General features: G+C 49.0%; 7 protein-coding genes across 7 annotated transcripts; 5 read left to right on the top strand and 2 right to left on the bottom strand.

Moving 5' to 3' along the window:
* Positions 1-345: 345 nt before the first annotated feature.
* Positions 346-2,163, top strand: AO090001000452 (EI24 domain-containing protein; the record flags this gene model as incomplete). The annotated part of the gene is made up of 3 exons (XM_023234560.1): positions 346-504; positions 1,354-1,931; positions 1,989-2,163. 3 exons carry the CDS (start codon positions 346-348, stop codon positions 2,161-2,163), a joined length of 912 nt encoding a protein of 303 aa, XP_023089671.1.
* A 1,079-nt stretch (positions 2,164-3,242) lies between these two features.
* Positions 3,243-5,301, top strand: AO090001000451 (uncharacterized protein; the record flags this gene model as incomplete). Its single annotated transcript, XM_001818919.1, has 3 exons — positions 3,243-3,302; positions 3,361-4,908; positions 4,966-5,301. The coding sequence occupies 3 exons, from the start codon at positions 3,243-3,245 to the stop codon at positions 5,299-5,301; spliced, it is 1,944 nt and encodes a 647-aa protein (XP_001818971.1).
* Positions 5,302-6,325: 1,024 nt separating this feature from the next.
* AO090001000450 (uncharacterized protein) lies at positions 6,326-7,921 on the bottom strand (the record flags this gene model as incomplete). Its single annotated transcript, XM_023234559.1, has 1 exon — positions 6,326-7,921. One exon carries the CDS (start codon positions 7,919-7,921, stop codon positions 6,326-6,328), a length of 1,596 nt encoding a protein of 531 aa, XP_023089670.1.
* Positions 7,922-12,343: 4,422 nt separating this feature from the next.
* AO090001000449 (neutral/alkaline ceramidase) lies at positions 12,344-14,722 on the top strand (the record flags this gene model as incomplete). The annotated part of the gene is made up of 2 exons (XM_001818917.1): positions 12,344-12,543; positions 12,646-14,722. 2 exons carry the CDS (start codon positions 12,344-12,346, stop codon positions 14,720-14,722), a joined length of 2,277 nt encoding a protein of 758 aa, XP_001818969.1.
* An 893-nt stretch (positions 14,723-15,615) lies between these two features.
* Positions 15,616-16,470, top strand: AO090001000448 (pre-mRNA-splicing factor SPF27 family protein; the record flags this gene model as incomplete). The annotated part of the gene is made up of 1 exon (XM_023234558.1): positions 15,616-16,470. One exon carries the CDS (start codon positions 15,616-15,618, stop codon positions 16,468-16,470), a length of 855 nt encoding a protein of 284 aa, XP_023089669.1.
* A 1,381-nt stretch (positions 16,471-17,851) lies between these two features.
* Positions 17,852-20,394, top strand: AO090001000447 (GMC family oxidoreductase; the record flags this gene model as incomplete). The annotated part of the gene is given in 9 exon segments (XM_023234557.1): positions 17,852-17,994; positions 18,049-18,202; positions 18,255-18,508; positions 18,561-18,646; positions 18,659-19,274; positions 19,334-19,394; positions 19,455-19,817; positions 19,905-20,201; positions 20,263-20,394. 9 exon segments carry the CDS (start codon positions 17,852-17,854, stop codon positions 20,392-20,394), a joined length of 2,106 nt encoding a protein of 701 aa, XP_023089668.1.
* Positions 20,395-20,696: 302 nt separating this feature from the next.
* On the bottom strand, positions 20,697-22,218 carry AO090001000446 (putative 3-beta hydroxysteroid dehydrogenase/isomerase family protein; the record flags this gene model as incomplete). Its single annotated transcript, XM_001818914.3, has 3 exons — positions 20,697-21,204; positions 21,266-21,908; positions 21,993-22,218. 3 exons carry the CDS (start codon positions 22,216-22,218, stop codon positions 20,697-20,699), a joined length of 1,377 nt encoding a protein of 458 aa, XP_001818966.1.
* Between the last annotated feature and the right edge of the window lie 1,875 nt (positions 22,219-24,093).

Below are 24,093 nucleotides of genomic sequence, written 5' to 3'. Positions count from 1 at the left end.
GTGATGGCTCAAACGACTGTCATTGCCTTCGATGTTTACGGTACCCTACTATCGCCTGGATCCATAGCCAGAGACCTGGAACAGTATGTCAATTATGACAAGGAGCGTGCCCAGTCAATTGCAACATTGTGGAGGCGCTACCAGCTGGAGTATACGTGGCGATTGAATAGCATGGGTGAGCTATGATAGTGTCTTCGTTTCTAGCCTCGGCTTATCCTGTTGTTGCTAGGTCTATACATATCCTTCGAAGAAGTCACACATAATGCGCTTATCCATGCCTTGCTTGATACGGGAACGTCGATGCAGGATGACGGTATCAAGGAGCTGCTTCAAATGCATGACAACATGGCCGCGTTCCCGGACGTGGAACCGGCGTTGGATCAGCTGGCAAGGGCTCAGAATGTGATGCCCATTATTTTCACCAATGGAACTTCGAATATGGTATCCAAGTCTATCCTTCAGTCAGGCCCACTGTCGCACCATAGAGAGACATTTAGAGACCTTGTTAGCGTCGACGACATTCGAAAATTTAAGCCCGCACCAGAGGTCTACAGGTATTTGGCTCAGAGGGTGGGAAAGTGCGTGCCAGAAATGAAAGACATCTGGGTGATCAGCTCCAATCCTTTCGACATAATAGGGGCGCTCCACGTGGGCATGAGAGTCATTTGGATTGACCGGTCCGGGAAAGGATGGGCGGACAGAGCAGCGCCGGGTTTGGAGCCGACAGCGATTGTCAATAGTTTGGAAGAAATTCTACATGTCATTCACGACCATACGGGTTAACTCGGTGGTCGTGGTTATGAGCCAATCTACACCAGGCGAAGCAAAAATTAAGGGTGTACGCTGTAAATATTTCCAAACGCTCCACAAAAGGAAGAAGAATTTGGGGTAAGGCAGCTAGTTACTCTAACCTCCCATTTCCCCTCCAAGGGCCCATGGTGTTGTGAACCTCAGAGTGAATAGGGAGGTGTGTTCAGTTTTAATTTGGAAGAAGAAAAAATTCGCGAGCCGATGAAAAAATTTCAATTTATAGTCATGGGACTCGGGGCTCTGACCGCCCTGGCTTATCGATAAGATCATGTGCCTCGGATCTTGGTCGATAGCCGCAAGATATCCATGAAATCATCTCTCGCGACGAAAGTACTATCGCTTCTGTCAGCGTGCCGATACATCTACTTAGTTCTAATATAATAGATCTCTGTCTGGTTTCTTTAGCGTGCATTCTAGGTTGGGCTGTCGCTATGGCCCGATCGCTCGATCCTAGCAGAGCTGCTTGGCTGTATCCTCTTCGCGTCAGTGCAATTGTTTGCTGCCTAGGTATACTCTGTCGTGACCACTGACGCAACTATCTAGGGTGTGTATTATTTCGCATCGCATCGCTTCCTTTGGCCCTTGTTCAAGACTCGTCTAATTCCGATTGTTCTGCTTTCGGCGTTCATCTACGTGCTTCTGTTCCTTTTTACTTATTTGCCCCAGGTCGCCTTTCTTTCTATCTTCCAAGGCCGCGGTGCTTGGGTCAACGGAGCGGTCCTGGTTTTAGGAGAAGGTGCTGCAATTGTGGCTGCACTCTTTGAGGCATTCTTTGTGGATGAAACCTTGGTGGATATTTTCGATGCCGTCTTAGTGAATGAGGGCCACGGGGAACTGGTCACCACTTCACGGGTCCTATATCCGCAAGGTGATGATGTCGTCAAACGGCTGGGCAAGCCGATTCATAGTGCCGTTTATGCACCATTCTCTCTGCGACAGATCGTGGAGTTTGTTGTTCTCCTCCCTCTAAACTTTATTCCTGTGGCCGGGACACCTATGTTTCTCTTGCTCACTGGTTATCGAGCGGGTCCGTTTCACCACTGGCGGTACTTCCAACTGTTAGATCTTTCGAAGCAGCAAAGAAAAGAGAAAATCCGCCGCCGCCAGTTGCAGTATACTACGTGAGTGTTGTTCGGCCTTGCTGATCCACCTAGGCTTGCTAACCATGGTCACTCCAGGTTTGGAACGGTTGCTCTGATCCTTCAGTTGGTCCCGCCCTTGTCTATGTTCTTCTTGATGTCGACTGCTGTTGGTTCAGCACTCTGGGCTGTGGATCTAGAGAACAAGCGCGATCTGATAGGGAGAGCGAGGCCTGATGAAGTGGATGAGTATCATGACGGCGATACGATATAGACCTGTTTTGGCTAGAATAGTTTCTTTTCTTTTTTGTTCTAGATGTTTCATCTTGTTTTTTCTTTTCTTTTTTTTGTTTGCCATACGGGGGCAGTCGCATATATAAGCTGTTACCTGATTTGGACAGAAGACCGACTGAGTATTTGTCATCTAGTTTGGGTCGTGTTAGCTTCATAGTCTGTACTCTAGACTATTACCGTACTCCCATTTAGAGTACGAGATTGAGGGGTTTTCAAGGGAGCGTTCAGTCCCCACCGATGATCCACCACCTTTTTTTTCTTGATTCGGTGACTTGAGAGGTGGCGGACTGGAACCCCTGAGCATGCTAACGCAGCTAAGTCGAGGATAGTAAACTCTGTTGACATTCCCATCGACTGATTCAGCCAGTCAGTGCTCAAGCTTGGCTCCAGAATCACCCCATCCGTTAATTTTTCCTGCAGATAAGAAACCCTAAGGTGGAGATGGTCCAGAGCCAACTATTGTGTGGTTCGATCGCTCATTCGTCTTGACCAAATGCCGGCGGCGGGTATCCTGCGGATGCACGTGACCGCCTTGGAAGCTCGACATTTGTTCGTGGAGACTCCGGAGAGTCCCATCAATCCTCCTGCTGCTAGATCGGCCGTGGTTATACTCCGTAAACTTCTTTTCAGCATAACGGGTTTATGCCCACTTTCGGAGGGGGAGTGCGCGAGCCAAGCATTTCTTGGCTCCACCATCGTCGGTGAGGGACTTACCGGCTTGATTCATTTATTAGGCACCGGGATTCCCAGGCACCGTTCGGAAAATGCGACCATTTTTGAGGCTTAAGAGTCTAGCCGTTGAGTCTTTTCCTGTCTAATCACCGAGGCATGACTGCTTAATTTGTACATCACCCGAAGAACGTCTGTGCAGATCGCCTCCGATCATCCAATCTGCTTGGAGATCACCTTCTGGGGTATCAGTCCGGGCAAGACATCGCAAATCCCAACCTGCCGCGCTCAGAGAATACCAAAGACTGGTATCCTCGTATAAAGCCCAATGCCTTAGGCCCATGGATTCAACCCAAGCATGGAAACCTTCGCTATCTCACCCCTATACCCATGGACCAGAGAACCAGGCTGCGCAAGGCTTGTGATGCCTGCAGTATTCGAAAGGTGAAAGTGAGTGTCGAACGAGGTACCCTCTCGCAAGGAGACCTGTCTAACGGGCACCAACCAGTGTGATACAAGCGGGCCGCCCTGTCGGTCGTGTGCAAGCTTGGATATCCCCTGTACTTATGAGCGACCAAGCAGGCGCCGTGGTCCTCCCAACCGTCATGCAGAAGCACTTAAGCGACAGAAGCTCACGGCATCACCCGTTGGCTCTCCCACCCCGTCTGATCAAGCATCTCCAGAATCGACAGGGCTCTTGAACAGTCAGCCTTTTCCGCCACCAGCGGTTTTCTCCTTGGAAATGATATGTCCATTATCTACTATACGACTTTTGATCGATGATTACTTCACCTATATCCACCCGCTAATACCCGTTCCTCATGAACCGACATTTCGCGCTGCCCTTGATCGAAGAGAGGATGTTACCAACCGTACCTTCCTGGCCCTGGCGGCCTCCATGATTGGGACTCTGGTGACATCATTTCCACGAAGGCCGAGGTTTCACTTGAAGACCGCAGCCGAAAAGGCAGCTTACCCGCACTCCATGGCATTGGTTAAGAGATGTCGGGACGTGGCTGTCCAAGCAAGAGGTGCGGGGTATCTCGAACGTAGCCTGACAGTCTACGATGCAGCCATCGGCTATTTTCTATCTATTTGTTCCGGCTATATGTACAATATGCGAACATGTCGCTCATATTTGTCCGAGTGTTTGACAATACTGCATGTGTATGATTTATGCGGCCATAGTACTCGAATTCGGACGATGAGTCCGCCAAGCCCAGACTCCTACTCGTCGCGCTTATCGCAGGACCTACCCGGTCAGCCGGGAGATGGTCAGCTCGATATCATCGAACAGGAACTCGGGCGGCGCTTGTTCTATGCTGTTTTAGTTGGATACCGAACGTTGCAGCAGATGGGGTCAACTGACTTTACTTTTCATATTCCTCCAGAAACCCCGACTGAGCGGTATCCTCCCTTACCCCTCGAAATAGATGATGAGTTCATCTTTTCGACTCATGTTGAATCCCAACCGGCAGACAGGGTTTCTCGCTTGGTAGGGTTTAATCTTAATGTCCGCATATATAACTCATACAGCCAAGTGTCAGCTTGGGAAGTTGCATTCGGTAGTGGCCAGCCTTTTGACTGGGAACGGCAAAGGGCTGCTGTCTGGGAAAGCCTACAGAAAGCCAAATCCGCCGTCGCTGACGTACCAAGAGAGTACTCACTTCAAGGTTCGGTACCGGGTCAGGGTCCTGGCCCGAGCCCTACAGAGGATCTAAATTCATATGAAAGGCGACACATTCAATACGAGATTCAGAAGGCAAACATATACGCAAGCCAGCTAGGGACTCGGTCTTACCTGGTTGAGAAGTACTGGGCACTATATGCCGCTTGGAAGGCATACCAGAAGCGGGCCGAACAAGCGACCCATACGAGTCCATCGCCGGTCAAGGTTGAGGAAGACCAGTCCAACACACTTGAGGCTGACGCGGACGCTCAGTCGGATCATATCGGGGCCACCATGGCGGAAGAGCGTCGAATAGTGATTCGTGATATGTTGGTGTTGATACGATCTATCAACGAGGTCAACATGGAGCCAAACGGGCTTAGCTTTGTAAGTTATCCTTTCGCGATTCCTATCCTAAGTCGGTACTAACAGTGACATCTGTAGACCGCCAAAGTCCGCCAGGTCGCCTCTACGCTTCTTAATCTTCCCAATCCAAATAAGGAACCGGCTGATTCCACCACTTTAACAGCGGGGCCGCACCCGCTGACCGTGGCCGAGGCGGAGTCTTACCTCCATGCCTTCATCGATATCCTCATGCGTCTGGAGGGTATGGCAGTTCCGAGCCCGTCGATGGCCTCAGCAAGCCCACAGACGACCGGCCGCTCGATGAGCTATGTCAGTGATATAGACCGCGACGAAGAGGAACTGCGCAAGTGGGCCAGTGTCAAGGAGTATCAAGCAAGGTTTGCAGCCGCAGGAGGATGGCTTTCAGAACTATGACCTGATGGGTGTTGTCTTCATTTCGTATATATATGTGTTCTCCTCTGGTTATATACTTATGGGATGGCGTACGGGCGAATCTGACGGACGGGATCGAGTTGCTGACGAGGGTTCGTTGTATATTTTCTTGGGTTGGCGTCATAGATATCCATCTGCATATTCTACTCTGGCTGAGCGTATCTTCGATAACTGCACAAAAGAAAAAGACTTCATTTGCTAGGAAGACCAGAACATCCTATAAAAGGACATTTCAGTAAATTATGAGTAGAATACAGTAAATCGTACACCAGGACAAAGGTGTAACATTCCACCATCATCCACAATCCAGCAGCTAATCCTTCAGGCCACATCTACGAGGACAACCATTTACATTCAAATACAATTATCAACACATCAGTCAAGTAACTACTGGAATACTGAACCCAGATATCTAACCACCGGATGGGTAATCAAGCCCCAATAACTAACCCAAAATATGAAGTAACCCAGTCCCAAGCCATACAAAACCTGCACTCCATTAATAAACCGAACAAACAAACCGCAACCGCTCATCCATAAATCTACCTACTCACCACCAAAACTCTGAATGACTACTATCCTTCCCAGACTCACCTTCGGCGGCAGCGGCGACATAATCAGAGACGACGGCCCCTTCTCAAGACCGGAACAAGTGGCCTCTCTCTTCTCCACCCAGATCAAGAGAAAATCAATCAAAACGACACATCCCAACTATACGGAAACAGTGAGGATCTCCTCGGCACCACCAAGCCAGGGGCTCGATTTACCATTAACACGAAGCATATCGGCGGTTGGGCGAAGGAAAGCTCATCCCGGGAAGAAGTGGTGAGGAGGGGTGGGTTGAATATGAGGCTGCTTTGGATAAATTTGAGGTTTTGAGGGGTTAGATTGGATTGTATTAGGGGATAGCTTGTTTCTGACTATCTAAATGAACGTATTGTTTACAGTTTGAAAGAAAATGGACATATTATAGAAGAAGAGGAATATGAAAGAAAGAGGGAGGATTTCATCGATCAACAGTAGCTGTCACTGTCATCATAACAGTTTTCGTCTCAGTAGTCTTCTCAGTCACCGTCTTCGTCTCCGTCACGGTAAGAAACATCGGTGAAACAGGATTCACGACCCCATTGTCAGCAATGTCCGACGTTGGAGCCGGAGCCGGCCCCGGAGCCTTCTTACTACCGGTAGCTTGTGCAGTCAGCTGCGAACTTCCCTCACTTGGCACAGAGACTGAGGCATTAGGTGTCGGCCGCTGGGTTTGCTCGGTTGTTGGCATTTCAATGGTGACGACTTTGGTCTCGGTACTGGTGGGATGGATGGTCGTCACCAACCCCGTGGCATGAGGGCTAATGGCAGGGGTGGTATTTTGTGTAGCTGATGCTGATTGTGAGCTGGCCCCGATGGGCGTTGTTACTGGGGGTGAACTTGTCGACATTGATATTGTTCCCGTGACGGGAATGTTATCGTCAGGGCTCAATGGGATTGTTATGTTCCGGCTTGTAGATATCCCCGGGATGATTATCACGATTCCGGTTCCTGAGACGACCGTTCCTGTTATGTCTGGTGTTGTGGGGGTCTTGGTAGTGTGTGTACCGGTGGAAGGTGGTTGGGTGATGAAGGCACTTGTGGCAGTCTGCGTGTGAGATATCGAATCCGTGTGAAAGGCCGTGGCTGTGGTGTGTGGGGTCCACGTGTTGGAGGTATGGGTATTACTGACTGTGCCCGAGGTAAAATGGGCACTGGTATGATCGGGCTGTGGTGCAGTCGCCGTTGAGCTCTGATGTGCTCCGGTAGATGCACCTGAGGAAGCGGCTCCTGGTAAGGTGCGGATCACACCGACGGTAGGACTAGATGACGCTGTAGACCTAATATCTGTGGTTGCCGTGGATCCGCGGAAGAGATGTGATGATGTCTGTGTGATTGTAGAAGATTGAACTGACGTAGATGTAGGGGTCGCTCTCCATGAGAAACTCGTAGAGGGGCTGATAGAAGTTGCTGATACTTTGGGGAGCAGATTTGATGTAAACTTCGTGGTCTTCCAAGTCGATGAACTGGCCCCAAATAGGCGAGATGAGTGTGATAACTGTGTCCCAGAGGAAATGACTGTGACGCTGTGGTGTTTAAAGATCGTTGATGTGACTGTAGTTGTCGTGACCGTAGGCTCAGCGATCTCGCTCGATGCGACAGGCACGGAGCTGGCACGCACAACAGCAACTGCAGAGTGTGTGTCTGCGAGCGAGGAGGTTGAATGTGTTGTATCTGGTGTCTTGGAGGTGGAGACACTGGGGGTGCTATGACCATGAGTGAGGGTATTCGTTGTATGTGTAGCAGGTGCCGACGAGCTACTCGCCATATGTGACGATGTAAGTGTTGTCGTAGGGTCAAATGCCGAATAGCTCTCAGAGCCGTCATCTTCATCTTCGCCAGCCGTGGTACGATGAAGCACAGTACTAGAGCTCGACTCTGTCCGTATCGCTGTGGAGAATGTGCTAGCCGTGGTACTCATATAGCTACTGCCGCTAGATGTGGTAGAAATGTCTTGTACAAGGTGGGAAACGACTGTAGAAGTGTCTATTACAGATGACGGTGTACCTTCTGGCATATGATGCTTTTTCTCTCGGATTAAACGTGAATGAGCTATTGGGCCTGCCCAGCAAAGAGAGGCAATTAAATGAATAACGAGAGTTGTATATATGAACTGCATCTTGTCGGCTGAAAATTGTAAGAGTTGAACAGTATGGTAGTATCCCGATCTAAAGATTAAAGAGAGGATGCGACGAGATTATCATTAGATCAAATCGGCATGGCAGGTGGCAATTAAGTGAAGTCAGTTCAGAGCAGACAATCACACATCTAAGCGGGAATAACGAAGGAAATACTTGAAAGAATGACAAAAGATAAAGGAAAACGGACGCCGTAGACAATGCAGGATCACACAAGGAAGAGGACGGACTTTTAAACAATGCATGGCCGGCAAATGTCGTTGACACTACGGATCCAAGGCAACAGAAACACAATGAAGCTCCTTAGATCCAGCCTGTCTCAAACTGGGCTGCATGATTTGAGATGGTTGGTGCTTTACTGGATGAATTGGCGCGCGACAAAGCAACACTTCTTCACCAAAGCGCCGAGTGTTGAGCGGCGGTGTTGATTGGCGCTGACGCTTCAAAGCACCATTTTCTGAAACGAAGAGGCCCAGTACCAGTCCTTTTCAAAATAGGCCGGAGAAAATGGGTCTTCGGACAAGTGAGTTGTTCCTCGCTGTATGATTGAGGTTGAATCTTTCGGTGAGGATCACGCATCAGGTTGACAATGCTTGCACTAATGGCATTATTAGCGCCGAGTCTCGCAACAACTACTCGGTTGGTCTACAGTGTATCATGCCTAAGCGGCCGCATATGTGTAGAACTATAGATTCTTGGTATTTCTTTAACCTCATGTTCTCGAAGGGGAGTGAAAAATGTTGACTCTTTTTCATTTATTGATGTTGCACTTTTGATGAACCAGCAGTGCACTCGGGCACATCTGAGCGGCCATCGAAATGCATGATTACTTCCTGACTGTCACTGGGCCCTTTATGATGCTTTAAATTATCTCGCAAAGCGTATAGATCCCTCAATCTCGCGCCCTCAGCCGCAGTCGATCGTTCTCTCCACCTGCTGCCCCCCTGCTGGGAGGTAGAATAGCGCTCACTCAATCACCAGAACTGCCTAGGCATCCGAAGTCGCCAGATAATGATTGCGGGAATGCACAACAGCCAGATTTCTGTGACAATTGTGAAGGCCGCTGAACCTAGAAAAAAAGCTTTTTGATTGATACAATGGCCACCTTGAGCCACCTTTCCGTCTTTGATGCCGTTTGCATCGGCCCCAGCAGCTTTCTGCGCTGCCGAATCCATAGTTGGGTAATCGAAGACATATCGCAGGCTAGCGGACTGCACTGAAAAAGATCCGACAGGAAGCTGGAGATTTGCAGGCACATGTTCACAGCGGAAAGGGCATAAAGGCTCCAGCGGACGATGCGTCTTCTTCTGTCCGGTAACTTTCTCTGTTGTCGACAAGGGAGGCACATCACTTGAGTGATATCCCTGATACGTTAATTTGGTATCTGAGCCGATAACAAGATCTAGTAAGTAATTCATCGACCAGAGAGCCCTGAAAGTGTTATACATACACATCCATACGGTGTAGGTCTGGCCAATTGCGAGAACCTGGTAAGCGTTAGAATAGCTAACGGAGCAGGTGAACAAAAGATTGATTTACCCAGGCTACCACAATGAGACCATCATTTGTAAACATAGTTAGACATAGCTCTATCTCGCATTTTAGGATAAATGAGAGCCTACCCCAGCCCAAGTGCCGACCGAGGAGCCGCGACCAGCATCGGAGTCCCACTGTCAGCGTACTCAGAATAGGATAGACAAGAATAATGACAAGCGCGACATCTTGAATGTTCCCTGGCCTGTGGGCGTACAGTTACCATGATTCTCGATCTCACTTCTCTCTGCAGAAGACTAGACCGGCTTGAACAATCACTTCGGCACATCACAACGACTAAGAAAGAATCCTGAATCCCACCATTATGGCCAAACCATGGATGTTTGTGCTAGTCGCCCTCCTCGGAAGGCCCTGGAAACGCGACCAACTTCCTTGGTGGGTGCACGCATCTGCCCAGACTCTAGCCAGCAATGCTAAAGTGTCCGATCAATGAGAACTCGGCCGTGATATGACTTGGTGGGTCTAATTTGTGAGCAATTGAGAGATTCTAAATTAATGCCGCTATCATCCGGCCCGTAAGCCACGGGCTCTTGAAACTAAACAATGTTAGTGTTATATTCTGACGTCTAAATGATATTTATGGTTGGCCGGGTTTTGATGCCATACCCACTCACTAGATCCTGTCCAAGACGCGGCTCCACATGTTTAGTGGTAGCCCTTTCATGACAATTTGAGATTCCTTGCAACAATGGTTGGTCTGAAATCCAGTGATTCCCCATTGACCAGGACTTTGCTTGGAAGACACAGAACTACTGCAGTGGCGATTGGTCCCGACAATCTCATAATCCTGGCTTCGACGCCATCAAAACCTCCTCTGAAGCAGGCCTAACCCTCACCGTCTTCAACATGGCACCTCGAGGCAGCAATCCAGACAACGCAGTCAATCCCGCCTGGCGCCGGACAGTCATGCACGCTCTCTCCAGCGTGAACTGGAGTCCCGACGCGACGGCACAGTAGATCGCTGCTGCTCAGCACAATTTCACTTACGGGCACATGCAGCGCTGGCGCGATGTTAGTCCCGACGCTGGGTCGTATCTGTGAGAGAGTGATCGCATGGAACCGGATGTCCAGCAGGCTTTTTATGGCGAGCATTATGGGTGGGTTTTGAAGTTGAAGGGGGAGGTAGATTCGGGGGTTGTGTTCTGGCCTGCTACTGCTGTTGGGAGTGAGAAGTGGAGGGTTGTTACAGATGATAGGTTGCCGACGGAGAATAGGAGACTTTGTCGGGTTTAGAACTAATTATTATGAATTGCTGTGTTGGGTTGGTATGTGATTTGTATGTTATGTCTGTTCATGTGTACGTTGGATGACCAGATCAACTATCATGAAGATATACAGATATCAACTTCAACGTACTCTCCAGTGAGTAAGCTCATGTCAAAGGCTAAATGTATATCCAAAGCATGCCATACCCCAATAATGACAGCCGCTAGAATAAGCCCCATATAACTCATGTAATTAGTCGCGGAGATTTTCCCAACTGTCAAGTGGACTTCTTACCCCACACCCAGGAAACTACTGAAAAACAATATATCTTCTCAGGTTCTAATTGGATTAGTTCCAGCTAAGTTCTCGCTGTCATATTGAGGGGTGGAGATATATGACGATCGTATAATAGAGTCTCTAGAAAGTCCACTCTGAGCTATTTCTCGTACATTGCTCGGTGTGTAAGTAAGTTGCTGAGGATTTTTGGGACCTTGCTAGAATGGATAGATGGTAGATAATTGACAACATGCAAGGTAGATTCAATATTCTTATTGCCTGAATCGCATGCAAATGATATAGTGTGATAGATAATTCTACCTAAAACTACCATTTTAGTCAACATGCTCATGGTCGTAAAACCCTCCATTACTTATCATATAAATCGCACCTATGTCCGGATAGCTTGTACAGGGATACATCTTTTCTTTCTTTTCTTCCCTTTCTGTTCTATTCGGGGTACTTGCTTTTTGGAGTAGGCGTAAGGAGTGATTCCAATAAAGTTATGTCAGGGAATCATTGCCGGTTTCATTCAGACTATTTATCAGCAAAGTATTTTGTGATGAGTGTCGGAAAATGAAAGCGTAAAAAGGAATGACGAGGGAGAAAGCAAAAACAAAAGAAAGGAAAATGAAGAAAAAAGGGGAGGATATCTTTCACCAAAAGGGCTTTCACTCTTCAATGCAGCCATTTCCCAGGAACAAGCTCTGAGGGTGCCGTCTTGGCCCACTTACTCAATTGACCTTTGGAGGATCGGCAGAGAACGGATGGACCCTTTGACTGGTATGGAGTCACTAAACGAGAACTAGTCTCGGAAGGGTTAGAGGTGGCTACATCCCCGCCCTATGGAATGGTCTATCACAATGCTCATCATTGCTTTTGTCATGCGCTGTTACCTTGTGCCTTGTCAATTACTCCATCCTTAGGGTTCAAGAGAGCGGGGGATGAAGAGGACGTGCCCAATTCAGTTTAGGGCCGGCAAGTCATCATCCAAACTACGGACAGACGATGTCACCCTTCCTTCAACTCTACACCAATCGTACTATTTCATCCCCTTCCTTCCGGGGCATCGCAACTGAAATTTGATTTGTGATCGCTTGTCTTATTCCTATACTCGGTCATGCGCATGCAGAGTGATCGATTCGCCTCGGCTTGAAGCGATTCACAGGGATATTCGGATAAAAAGGTCCGATATCCCCTTCAGTTGCGCACGCTTTCTAATGTCGTAACCTTTTGTCTTTGATTTCAACCATAACCTATTCAATATGGCGAATGCGAGGCTGGGTGTCGTAGTTTCTGGGACCTTTATAGCAGCACTATTCCTGTTGTTGCTGTTTTCCGTTGTATCGGATTCCAATCAACCGCCCGTTGTCGATAGCAGGTATAAATGGGCCGACAGAAACACTGAATTCGCGTCCGATGATAGCGTTTTCCTACTAGGAGCTGGCAGAGCGGACATTACCGGGTAATCTTTTTCCTTTTATATCCCGCCCATCCCTTTGATCCATTGATCCATTGTCTTGTCCATGGTAATACCTCAACTATTTCGTTAACGACTTTGAACTAGGCCTGTTGTCGAGATCGGATTTGGAGGCTACGCCAGCTTGGACCAGATTGGGACTGGCCTACGACAGAGGATCTACTCTCGTGCTTTCATAGTCGCGAATCCCAACCGCCCAAAGGATACCTTCATCTATCTAATTATAGACTCGCTTACAGGTGACACTGCTGTACGACATGGCGTTCTCGAAGGCCTGGCTAGCCTTGGCAGTGAATTTGCAGACTACGGCGAGCACAACGTAGCCTTTACAGGAACCCACTCCCACTCAGGGCCGGGTGCCTGGATGAATTATCTTCTCCCTCAGATTCCGAATAAGGGATTCGACAAGCAGAGCTACCAGGCGATCGTTGATGGCGTCCTGCTTTCCATCAAACGAGCCCATCAAAGTATTGCTCCTGGACGCCTGAGCTTTGGCTCCATAGACCTTGAAAATGCCAACATCAACAGAAGCCCGTATAGTTACGATCACAATCCGGAAGAAGAGAAAGCGCGATACTCAGACAGTGTGGACAAGACCATGACACTTCTGAGGTTCGACAGAGCAACGGATAATAAAACGACGGCCGTTCTGACATTCTTTCCAGTGCATGGCACTTCCATGTACAACAACAATACATTGGTGACAGGTGACAACAAAGGAGTTGCAGCATGGCTTTTTGAAAGAAGTGTCACGGCCGACCAAAAGTTCGCTGATGATTTCGTTGCGGGCTTCTCCCAATCAAATGTCGGAGACACGAGCCCGAACGTCTTAGGGGCATGGTGTGAAGATGGCTCTGGGCAGAAGTGCCGATACGAAGACAGTACATGTGGTGGTACAATGGAAAACTGTCGTGGCCGTGGGCCCTTCTTCCGTGAAAAGGACAATGGTGCCAAAAGCTGTTTCGAAATCGGGAAGCTTCAATATGAGGCTGCCAGGAAACTCTACACTCAATTGGACTCTAATCCCACTCGGATTCTCAAGAGCTCTGATGTCAACGCCTTCCATATATACCAGGATCTCTCCGATTACACCTTCATCTCGCCCTTTAATGCAAGCATTCTGAAGACATGCTCGGCAGCTCTCGGCTTCTCGTTTGCCGCTGGTACTACTGATGGGCCGGGCATGTTTGATTTTACACAAAACAGCAGTGGACCAGCAGAGAAAAATCCATTATGGTATGCTGCTCGTGCCTTCATTCACCAACCCTCCAAGGAGCAGAAAGCGTGCCAAGCGCCGAAAGAGGTCCTTTTAGATGTGGGGGCCGTAACACAGCCGTATGCATGGACTCCGAATATTGTTGATATTCAGGTTTTGAGGGTTGGTCAGCTTTTTATCATCATCTCAACCAGTGAGGCCACGACCATGTCTGGACGGCGCTGGAAAGAAGCCATCGCAAAGTCCGCGAAAGACGTGCTTTCCGTGGCAAATCCCTTGGTGGTATTGGGTGCTCCGTCGAATAGTTACGCTCATTACGTGGCGACCGAGGAAGAATACCATGTACAACGCTATGAGGGTGCCTCGACTCTCTACGGTCCCAACACCCTCGCGGCATATATCAACCTCACACTCACATATCTTCCATATCTCGGTGACAGCTCCAGCCTGCCAGCACTAGACTCGAAAGTGAAACCTCCTATCAACACGGATAAGTCTCTATCGTTTATTCCAGGCGTCTTGTATGACGGTAGCCCCATCGGAAAAACGTTCGGTGATGTCATTTCGTCCGTCGACAATGCCACATATGGACCTGGTGACACTGTGAATGCCACCTTCGTTGGAGCTAACCCTCGGAACAACCTACGTCAAGAATCTACATTCGCGGCGGTTGAGCGACAGAAACCCGGAACTGACACCTGGGAGGTTGTTCGGACTGACCGAGATTGGAACCTTGTTTACACCTGGAAGAGAACGAATACCGTTCTGGGCCACAGCGAAGTTACAATCCAGTGGCAGATAGAGGATGATTATTATAATGTTGGAAATCCCTCCTCTCTCAAGGACGGCACCTATCGCCTGCATTATTATGGAGATTTCAAGACTGTCAAAGGCGACATCGGGGGTTTCGAAGGAATAAGTGGCTCTTTTAAGGTGTCAACAACCTAAGCACTATATGTTTGAACTATTCGGACTCGGGGATGTAGACATCGCATCTTCATCCATTGCCTTTCCTAAAGCAACTGGATTAGAGTTGCATGTCAGTAATGTTAATACATAGCTTCATCAAAGCTTGCGTGTCTTAATTTTTGGCTTACAAACTTCTCTATATGCTGATGTAACTACTTTATTTATAAGAGAAATCTAGGAAACAAGCTTCTCTTAACTTGCCCCTGTGAATGTCGCTGGGCTAGAACAGCCAATGATGGTTAGCTTAGAGCCTTGCAGGGCGCCTATTGGGAGCTCATTAGACGATGGTCCAGTATTGCAGCTAGTGTGAAGGAATTTGCTGCTTTTTGGATGATCCCATCCATAATCTGACATTGAGGCGGATGGTAGTCAGTTTGGCTTTGAAGACCAGACAAAGATCATTACAAAGTGTGGACTTTGTGGTTGGTGGAAGATTTGTTTTCGTCAAGCTAAACGATGCATGTACACCTAGCATAAGCGCGTGTACATTTTTGAAGAATGAACAGCCAGTAAAAAAAATAATATCTTTCATACATGCTCGGTACACTAACATTGATTTTCAGTAAGTGAAAGGGGAAATGAGACCTTTCTCGGCCTCTTAGCTTGTAGTTCAGAAGTATTCGCGAGATTAGGCTGATACTTGTCCAAGGTCTATCATACCATACAACTCTAACCTGGTAAATCACAGAACATTTCGAAGCTCCTGATTTGTCTATCCATTTACTAACGAAACCATCAGGCTATTACCCTCATATTGCCGCTTTCTGTCGTCTTTAAACCCCCTATAAGTTGGCAAATCATCAAGCCGGCGTTAGGGCACCGATTAGTCATCCGTGAGAGGGAGCTGTTGGTTCACCGCCAGGCAGAAAAAGATGAAGGTTGGCATCAACCTCAACCTCATCTATACATGCAGCCATTACACTTCAGCAAAGAGCTACTCAGTCCAGTTTGAGTTTCAACGGCAATTCATTCAGATCGCCTACCTTCCCTATTCAGCTAGTCCAACATGCCCCTCATCAATGAGTCCCATGACTCTCTCCCTTGTAGGTCTCGTCCCTACTAGCGAACTCTCTCCTTCTCTTCTAATAATCAACTCTTCCCTAGATATCGATGCGGAACCTTCCGCCCATGCTCGAGCTAATGCCCAGAAGCTCATCGCCTCAGAGCTTCCTGCTGACTATTTGTCGACGATTCATCCTTCCATCCCCGCATTCCCCGAACCCCAGTTTTCCCCCCTCATGCAACAGGAGGTCGAACGGAAGGCTGCTGGATTACCCTTGACCGGTGGAGTTGACCTTTCACGCTATGAGGCTCCTGAGCCGCCAACCAGGTCATCGGAGGCGGGACCAAATGCGACCCCCAATCTTGATGAGTGGCGCCAAGCCTTGCAGAAGGCCTACACGGCCAGTTCCCATTTGTCCATGAGGCGGGATAACCTGACGCTCCTGGAAGAAAATGGCAAAAACGCGTGGCTGATTGGCAACTCTCAACTGGAGGATGTCTTACGAGAACTTGAGAAGGAATTGGCTGAAACCAAGGAAGCTGCGGAGACGGTGAACAAGCAAAGGAAGATCGCTCAAGAGTCTAGCAAAGGAGAACTTGCGGGGTTGGAAGAAACATGGAAGAGAGGCGTTGGTGCGATTCTCGATGTTGAGTTGGCTTCGGAGAACGTGCGAATGCAAATCTTGGAGCAGCGACGTCAGCTTGCACAACAGCACGCTCGGTAGTTGCGTTTCTTAGTCTACTTTGAGGATTCCCTGCAATTCCTGATGCGGAGCCCGGAAGCGCCGGGCCCAGATGCCACATCATATTACCACAGCCAAGCTACTCCTATGTCCAGATGGCCGATTCTCCTCGACTCAGCCCTCCTTTTGCTTTAGGATTCTCATACCCTTGCATCTGAATGGCTGCTATATTCAGTGGCATCGTCTTCCATTTTCTTTGTTGACGCTGTCAAGTCCGAATTTCGCAGGCAAATTATTTGGAACAGCGTCCAGCTATCAAATTTCACGAGTCCAGAGACGTGTGGGTCTCCCTTCAAAAGCCAAGAAACGAGTCCGGGATAGCAATGGATGGAAAAACCCATCGAGTGCATTAGCGTGAATCATCTCCACTCGGGATTTGCAACGGTTGAAAGGGATCTGGTGGTAAACGCCGGCCACTACAGCATTCTGAGGATCTTGTGCGGGGAAGTCCTGGAAAGAGTAATGACCTTTAGCTTCACTTTGACCCTTTTAGCTTCAAGGTTTCTTTCCCCACACTCGGCCGCCTCGTGCTCAACACTAGTGAGAAACTTTCCTATTCATTCACGGTCGAGATCCTTCGTGGAACTGATTCGTGTCTACGTCCACACGGCCGATATCGTTGCACAATCGGACGCCACTTTCCTGATTCCTTTTCTAGCAAATCCATCGTGTCGGATATCTCGAGCTATTTATTTGTTCGTTGCATCACTCTCGCGGAATATCCATGACTTGGTTTCTCCATATGGACTTTATACCGCGATCGATTTCTGCTGTCGGAGGGACTATCTGGATGTAGGAAAGCGCTCTTTGCAGTAATACAATATGAATCACTGCCTGATTTATTTCTGGGCCTCTTTCACATCGCCCAAGCTCAACTCTGCCTCGTCTCAGACAATGGGTACCCCTCAACACTAGTTACACATAGGATCTGTCCGGATAAATATCCAACCATTCTCGGTAGCACAAACAGCCTTGGTGTGCGGGGAATTGTAGTAGACGACATATTATAACTTCCAAATCTAATTCACCGTCCTCATTGCTTGATTTGTGCTTGGAAGTCCCTTGGCCCCAGTAATCACCCTCTGATAGTCCAAATATTGGGCCTGTATACGCGTCGTACTTTTGCCGTGCGGGGAATTGACCATACATAAGAGGAAAGAGACGATTCAATGCATAGAGAAGGGGCCCTGAGAGTTGATAACGACCTATGGACTCGAATCAGCCCTTGCGGGGTCGTGGCTGAACATATAAGTCTCAGCTAGAACTCCCCTCAGGAGGTATATCTCCCTCGTAACAATCCTTGTGACACTTCAATCTTCTACTTTATCGATAGAGAACCAAGTATCAGGATACGTCTGTAACAATGACCATCCCAGACGAGGTCGATATCATCATCTGTGGTGGTGGGAGCTCTGGGTGTGTCCCAGCAGGCCGTCTGGCCAACCTCGATCACAACCTCCAGGTATTGCTGATCGAGGCAGGTGAAGACAACCTGAACAACCCATGGTAGGCTAGAGGTGACCTCATCTACACCAAAGGAGATGGCACTGACCATAATAGGGTCTACCGCCCAGGCATCTACCCCCGGAACATGAAGCTGGACTCAAAGACAGCTTCCTTCTACTATTCTCGTCCATCGGAATGGCTTGACGGACGTCGGGCTATCGTCCCGTGTGCCAATATCCTCGGAGGAGGCAGCTCGATTAACTTCATGGTACCTACTTGACACAACCAATCCCGGTTCATGAAGGGCTAACGTGTTCCAGATGTATACGAGAGCATCGGCCTCAGACTATGACGATTTCCAGGCAAAGGGGTGGACGACCAAGGAACTCATCCCTTTGATGAAGAAGCATGAGACCTATCAGCGCGCATGCAATAACAGAGACCTGCATGGTTTTGATGGACCTATCAAGGTCTCTTTCGGGAATTATACGTATCCTATTATGCAGGACTTCCTGCGTGCTGCCGAGTCGCAGGGTATTCCGGTCACGGATGATCTGCAGGACTTGAAGACTGGGTATGGCTTACAAGATATTGCCAGTCCGAGTTCAATACTGACAACTCAATAGACACGGAGCTGAACACTGGCTGAAATGGATCAACCGTGACACCGGTAAGCTGATTATTCTAGTCAGGCTATACACTTTTAACGATAGTTGAATACCAGGCCGTCGTAGCGATGCTGCGCACGCTTATGTGCACAGTACAAGAGCCAAGTATACCAATCTCCATCTCAAGTGCAACACCAAGGTGGACAAGATCATCATCGAAGATGGCCGAGCGGTGGGCGTCGCGACCGTTCCAACCAAACCCTTAGACGGCCGTAACCCACCACGCAAGATCTTCCGAGCCCGCAAGCAAATCATTGTCAGCAGCGGCACACTCAGCTCACCTCTCATCCTGCAGAGATCCGGAATCGGTGAACCCGAGAAGCTCCGTAAAGCAGGCATCAAGCCCTTGGTCAACCTTCCAGGCGTGGGCCGCAACTTCCAGGACCACTACCTCACCTTCTCTGTGTACAGGGCTAAGCCGGACGTTGAATCCTTCGATGACTTCGTTCGTGGCGACCCCGAAGTGCAGAAGAAGGTCTTTGAGGAGTGGAACCTCAAAGGTACAGGTCCACTGGCCACAAACGGCATCGATGCCGGCGTGAAGATCAGGCCCACGCCAGAGGAACTGGAGGAAATGAAGAGATGGCCTACGCCGGAGTTTACCAGCGGCTGGGAGAGCTACTTCAAGAACAAACCTGACAAGCCTGTGATGCACTACTCCATCATTTCCGGGTGAGTATCCCACTCACAATTATTAGTAAAACTTCTTTCCTCTAACTAACTGGTAACAGCTGGTTCGGCGACCACATGCTCATGCCCCCAGGCAAGTTCTTCACGATGTTCCACTTCCTGGTACGCCATCTTACCCTCCCCATGTACCACTCCCTAAATAGCCACCTAAAATAATCCCAGGAATACCCTTTCTCCCGCGGCTTCACCCACATCCGGTCCGCCGACCCGTACGATGCCCCCGACTTCGATGCCGGCTTCATGAACGATAAGCGCGACATGGCCCCAATGGTCTGGGGCTACATCAAATCGCGCGAGACCGCCCGCCGCATGAGCGCCTATGCAGGCGAAGTAACCAGCATGCACCCACACTTCGCCTTTGACTCTGCAGCCCGGGCATTCGACCTCGACCTAGCCACGACAAAGGCATACGCTGGGCCCAATCACATCACCGCCGGTATCCAACACGGTACACATCAACCCTCCACCCTCCACCCTCCAACATACCATCAATACACCAAACTAACAATGGAAAACAGGATCATGGTCCCAACCCCTCGAACCAGGCCAAACCCCCACAGAAACCTACCTCAACTCCAATAAGCAAGAGACCCGGGAACCAATCCAATACAGCAAAAAGGATATCGAGCATATCGAGAAATGGGGTACGTTACGCATAAACTTCCATGCCCCAAACCTCCACATTTAATCTACAGCCCTGCTAACAAGAAAACAACGAATACAGTCCAACGCCACGTCGAAACAACCTGGCACTCCCTCGGAACCTGCAGCATGGCACCGAGAGAAGGTAACTCGATCGTCAAGCATGGCGGTGTCGTCGATGAACGTCTTAATGTCCATGGGGTTAAGGGCCTTAAGGTCTGTGATTTGTCGATTTGTCCGGATAATGTTGGGTGTAATACTTTTAGTGTAAGTTTGCATTTTTATACCTACTCTTCTTCTCTTTAGATGAGTTTGCTAATGAGGATAGACTGCCCTTTTGATTGGGGAGAAGTGTGCTGTGCTTACGGCTGAGGATTTGGGGTATTCTGGTGCAGCGCTGGAGATGAGGGTCCCGACATATCATGCTCCTGGGGAGGTTGTTAATCTGGCTAGGTTGTAGTTTTCTTGACTCGGTTCCTGGTGATGTGAGGGGAGGGTAATTCGTAAGTGTGATTAGGACATGCAGAATGAGAAATCGATGTTCTTCTTTCCGTAAATAATAATTGCTTGAATATATACACTGTCAATCTGCTGAATACATTTTGTAGTATAAGACTCAACCGATCGCCAATCGGTCTCCCAAATTTAATATCAAGGAAACTGATATATACATCATTCACATAAATATGCCATCTAATACCCATACAACCACACGCGGTTCCAATGAGAACTACTACACAAAGAAATTCATGCATCTCACCCTCAAGAGGAAGACTTCATGTCCGCCTTCTTATTCCACGCCTTAAGCTCCCTACATAGCCCTTCTAGGGTATTGATAGGTGGATTATACCCAAGCCCACCCTTCTCAGGAGACAACCGCGCACGCGAGTCATCTCCAATGACGTGCGCGTTGGCGATAGCAAAGAGTCCCGGCTGCAGCTTAGCAAGCTCACCCGTGATCTTCGGAAGCCAGGGGAGATACTGCTGCTGCAGGAAGGCATACCATTCAATGGGATAAGACATCAGGATAAACGGCATGACTGGAACATGGGGGAAGGCGGCAGGTGTCTTTGCTAATGTCGTGAGGCAAAGGTAGATGTCATCGAAGATGACGGGCGGGTTGGGGTCTGTGACGGCGAAGGCCTGTCCACCGATGTTTGGGAGCGTGGAGGGGCTATTCGTGTGTTCGAGGAGACGCTGTTCGTAGAGGAGATGGGCGATTGAGACGTTTTCGGCGTTAACCCAGCTGTGAATTACATCGTAGGTCCAGCTATCCATAACCCTTCGTTAGTGATTTGGTGGGAGCAATGTTAAGTTGGATCGTTTCTTACGTTGGGGCACCTCCGGTACGAAGATAGTTTCCTGTGACGCTGCCGGCGGAGTCCGAGACACCGTAGATTCCATTTACGGGGCGGATGCAGCCGGTTCGGAAGTTGGATTTGGGGTCGTCTGCGGAACGGACGATGTTCTCTGCTTCGGCTTTTGCGACGGCGTAGTTTCCGAAGAAATGGTCGTGCTGCTTGGGTACTTCGCTTGAGTCGTTGACGACTTGTACGAGGTACTCGGGCGTCTTTGTCCAGGGAGCGACCCAGAACGAGAATCGGCGGAGACAGACGGAGCCAGACGACGTTGCGATCATGCAGGTTGCTCCGGATTTCTTGGCGGCGTTGAGCACGTTCACTGTACCGCCGACGTTTACGTTGCGGCACAGAGGCAGGAAAGCCCTGAGGCGTTCTGCGGGTCGGATCACTGCGGCGTTGTGGAATACGGTCAATGGCAGGTCAGCGACTGATGAGGCCCATGGTTGTGAGAAGGCGCTCAGGACGGCCTGCTCATCGGTGATGTTCGTCTTGATGAAGGTGACACCCTGATCGAGAACTTCAGGTCGGGGAGTCTGGAGATCCAAAATCCGGATAGCGGATGGGTCTTCGCCACGCATGATAAGGTGCGATACAATCCAGTTTCCAACGAGTCCTGGGAAAGGTTAGCCGTTGTCAAATGAGGATACCACGTGAGACTGAGATTGGTCGGGCTCTTGAATTAGAGTCTGAAACGCACCGGATCCACCAACAACGATATAGCGTCTAGATTGCTTTGGGGGAAGGCTTTTGGCTACATCGGTGGGAGAGTCCTGAACCTTTTCGAAAGCAGCCTTGATCTCATCGACTGTCCAGCGGTGAGGGCACAGACGACGAGCTTCCTCGGGAACGGCCATTATAGCACGATTAACATGGTAAAGGTAGAGCAACACAGCAATGCATGCTGCCAGGATTATAAACAGCATTGTGGTATAACACCCGGTTGTTCAACCCTGTAGTCCCTTGAAATAGCCAATATCTTTCTTGTTCGCAGTGTGGGGCGCTAATTCAGCGCTATATATGTTGCTCCTGTTAGCCAAATTCTATCTGCGACTATCAATGACTCCGATACATACATAGCCCAATTATGTTAGCCAGACTACCCAGCCTTGAAGGAAGTCGCATGTACACCCCCAACAGAGCAGACGATCTGAAAAGAAAATCGAAGCCATTTTTAGCGGCCCCTGCACCTCAATTTAAGTCGCTCGGGGGAGTCCCCGACGCTATTCGGTTCCAGCTTTGGCCCCTTCGGTTAGGGAGCGAGCCATTTTCATTCGCCGTTGCAGACTTGCATGGGTCTCGGGTTACGTTGTGGATGGTGAGCTGATTTGGTTGGCAGGGGTGCGAATCCTCATATTGGAATGGGATCTTTCATATAACGATGGTTTTCGGGATTTATATCGACATGATGGGACTACCAAATATGCGATGAAAATGGAAACCTTTTCTAGCCACACCTTGGCTGTACCGTTTCGAATGCTTACACAGTATGGTCCTGGTAACTTGAACTAACCGGTTATGGATGTGAGTGACTAATCAACGTGTTGGACTGCGATCATTGGCCGTGAATGCCGAGGTTCAAGGTACACAGTAAAAATGTACAAATCTGGTAGTAGTAACGGAGTACCTACCTTACTAAGTACTAGTACTTACGGAGTACTGTACGACACCTCCATTGCGCCTAGAATACAAGCTGATACCCCACCCAGCAGTTGGACTTATTCTGTAATCGCTGGTGGAGCGTTGCTTGAGACCCAAGAGGTCGTGTAATGATATCACTTCGCGCAGGAAATCTCACATCCTCCGAATACATACGGAGTACACCCTTGTACTAGTCTATAGGCCAGGTCAGGCGAACATTTTCTTCTACGGAGTAAGTACGCTCTTAGCAATGCTGTATGATCTCTCTTCTCGGCTAAGAATAGACAGGCAGAAGGATCTTAGATTAGGGTTTGCAATCCCTGGCAGATCTTTTCACTACCGATCTACTCCGTCGATCGAACCGCGGAAATCGCTGAGGCTCCAATGACCATGTGCCAGTTAGGGCTGTGATCTCTTGCAGAAGGTCTGGATGGTAGGCCGTACTGGCATCAGGGGGATCCATAGTGTAGCAGGGACCCACGGTCTAGCCTCTAGGGTTCGATTGATATAGCATGTGATGGTAGACCAATGATAGGAATGCTAATTGTCAACTGACTTTAAGGCAGTTATGCATGTACATAGCTTGAGAGATGATCCAGGAGTTACGACGGTTCTCCCTCGGTTAACCAGAATATGTGATTAGTAACCCCGTTATTGCTGAGAATAATTAAATCACTATTCACTATAGATAGTAAAACGAGGGTCAGTCTTCTCTCGGAGACATGACCCAAGAAGATTAAGTTGCATACTTGGTCGTTAAGAGGGTGGAGACGAGAGCCAGGAGTATAGTGGGGCAGCGCCACACTTTGCTTGTATATCCGCTCGTACATCCGACGGGCAACGATATGCAACATCGGCGATCCCGACCTCCCGTGCCCGACTCGGTCTGCTTTCATAGAAGCTTTGGTGACGTCGATGACTCGTTACAGGAATTACTCTTGGTACGATTGGCGCAGAGTGGACATGCCGAGCCACAACGACGACGCAAACTTACCTTTTTGGTATGTCTGATACACAGGACAGAGAGTGGATCGAATAGTATAAAGCATGGAGACTGCCCACGAAAGCTGTTTCTTTCCATTTCTTTCTCATAACAGAAACCCAACCAAACCTTATATATTTCGTCTTTATAATACCTACCGACTGCCCCGCACCAGCTC

Source organism: Aspergillus oryzae, chromosome 2 (assembly GCF_000184455.2).
Source record: "Aspergillus oryzae RIB40 DNA, chromosome 2".
NCBI classification, from domain to species: domain Eukaryota; kingdom Fungi; phylum Ascomycota; class Eurotiomycetes; order Eurotiales; family Aspergillaceae; genus Aspergillus; species Aspergillus oryzae.
Note: the sequence above shows the minus strand (reverse complement) of the source record. Positions and strands in the feature narration are given on the sequence as shown.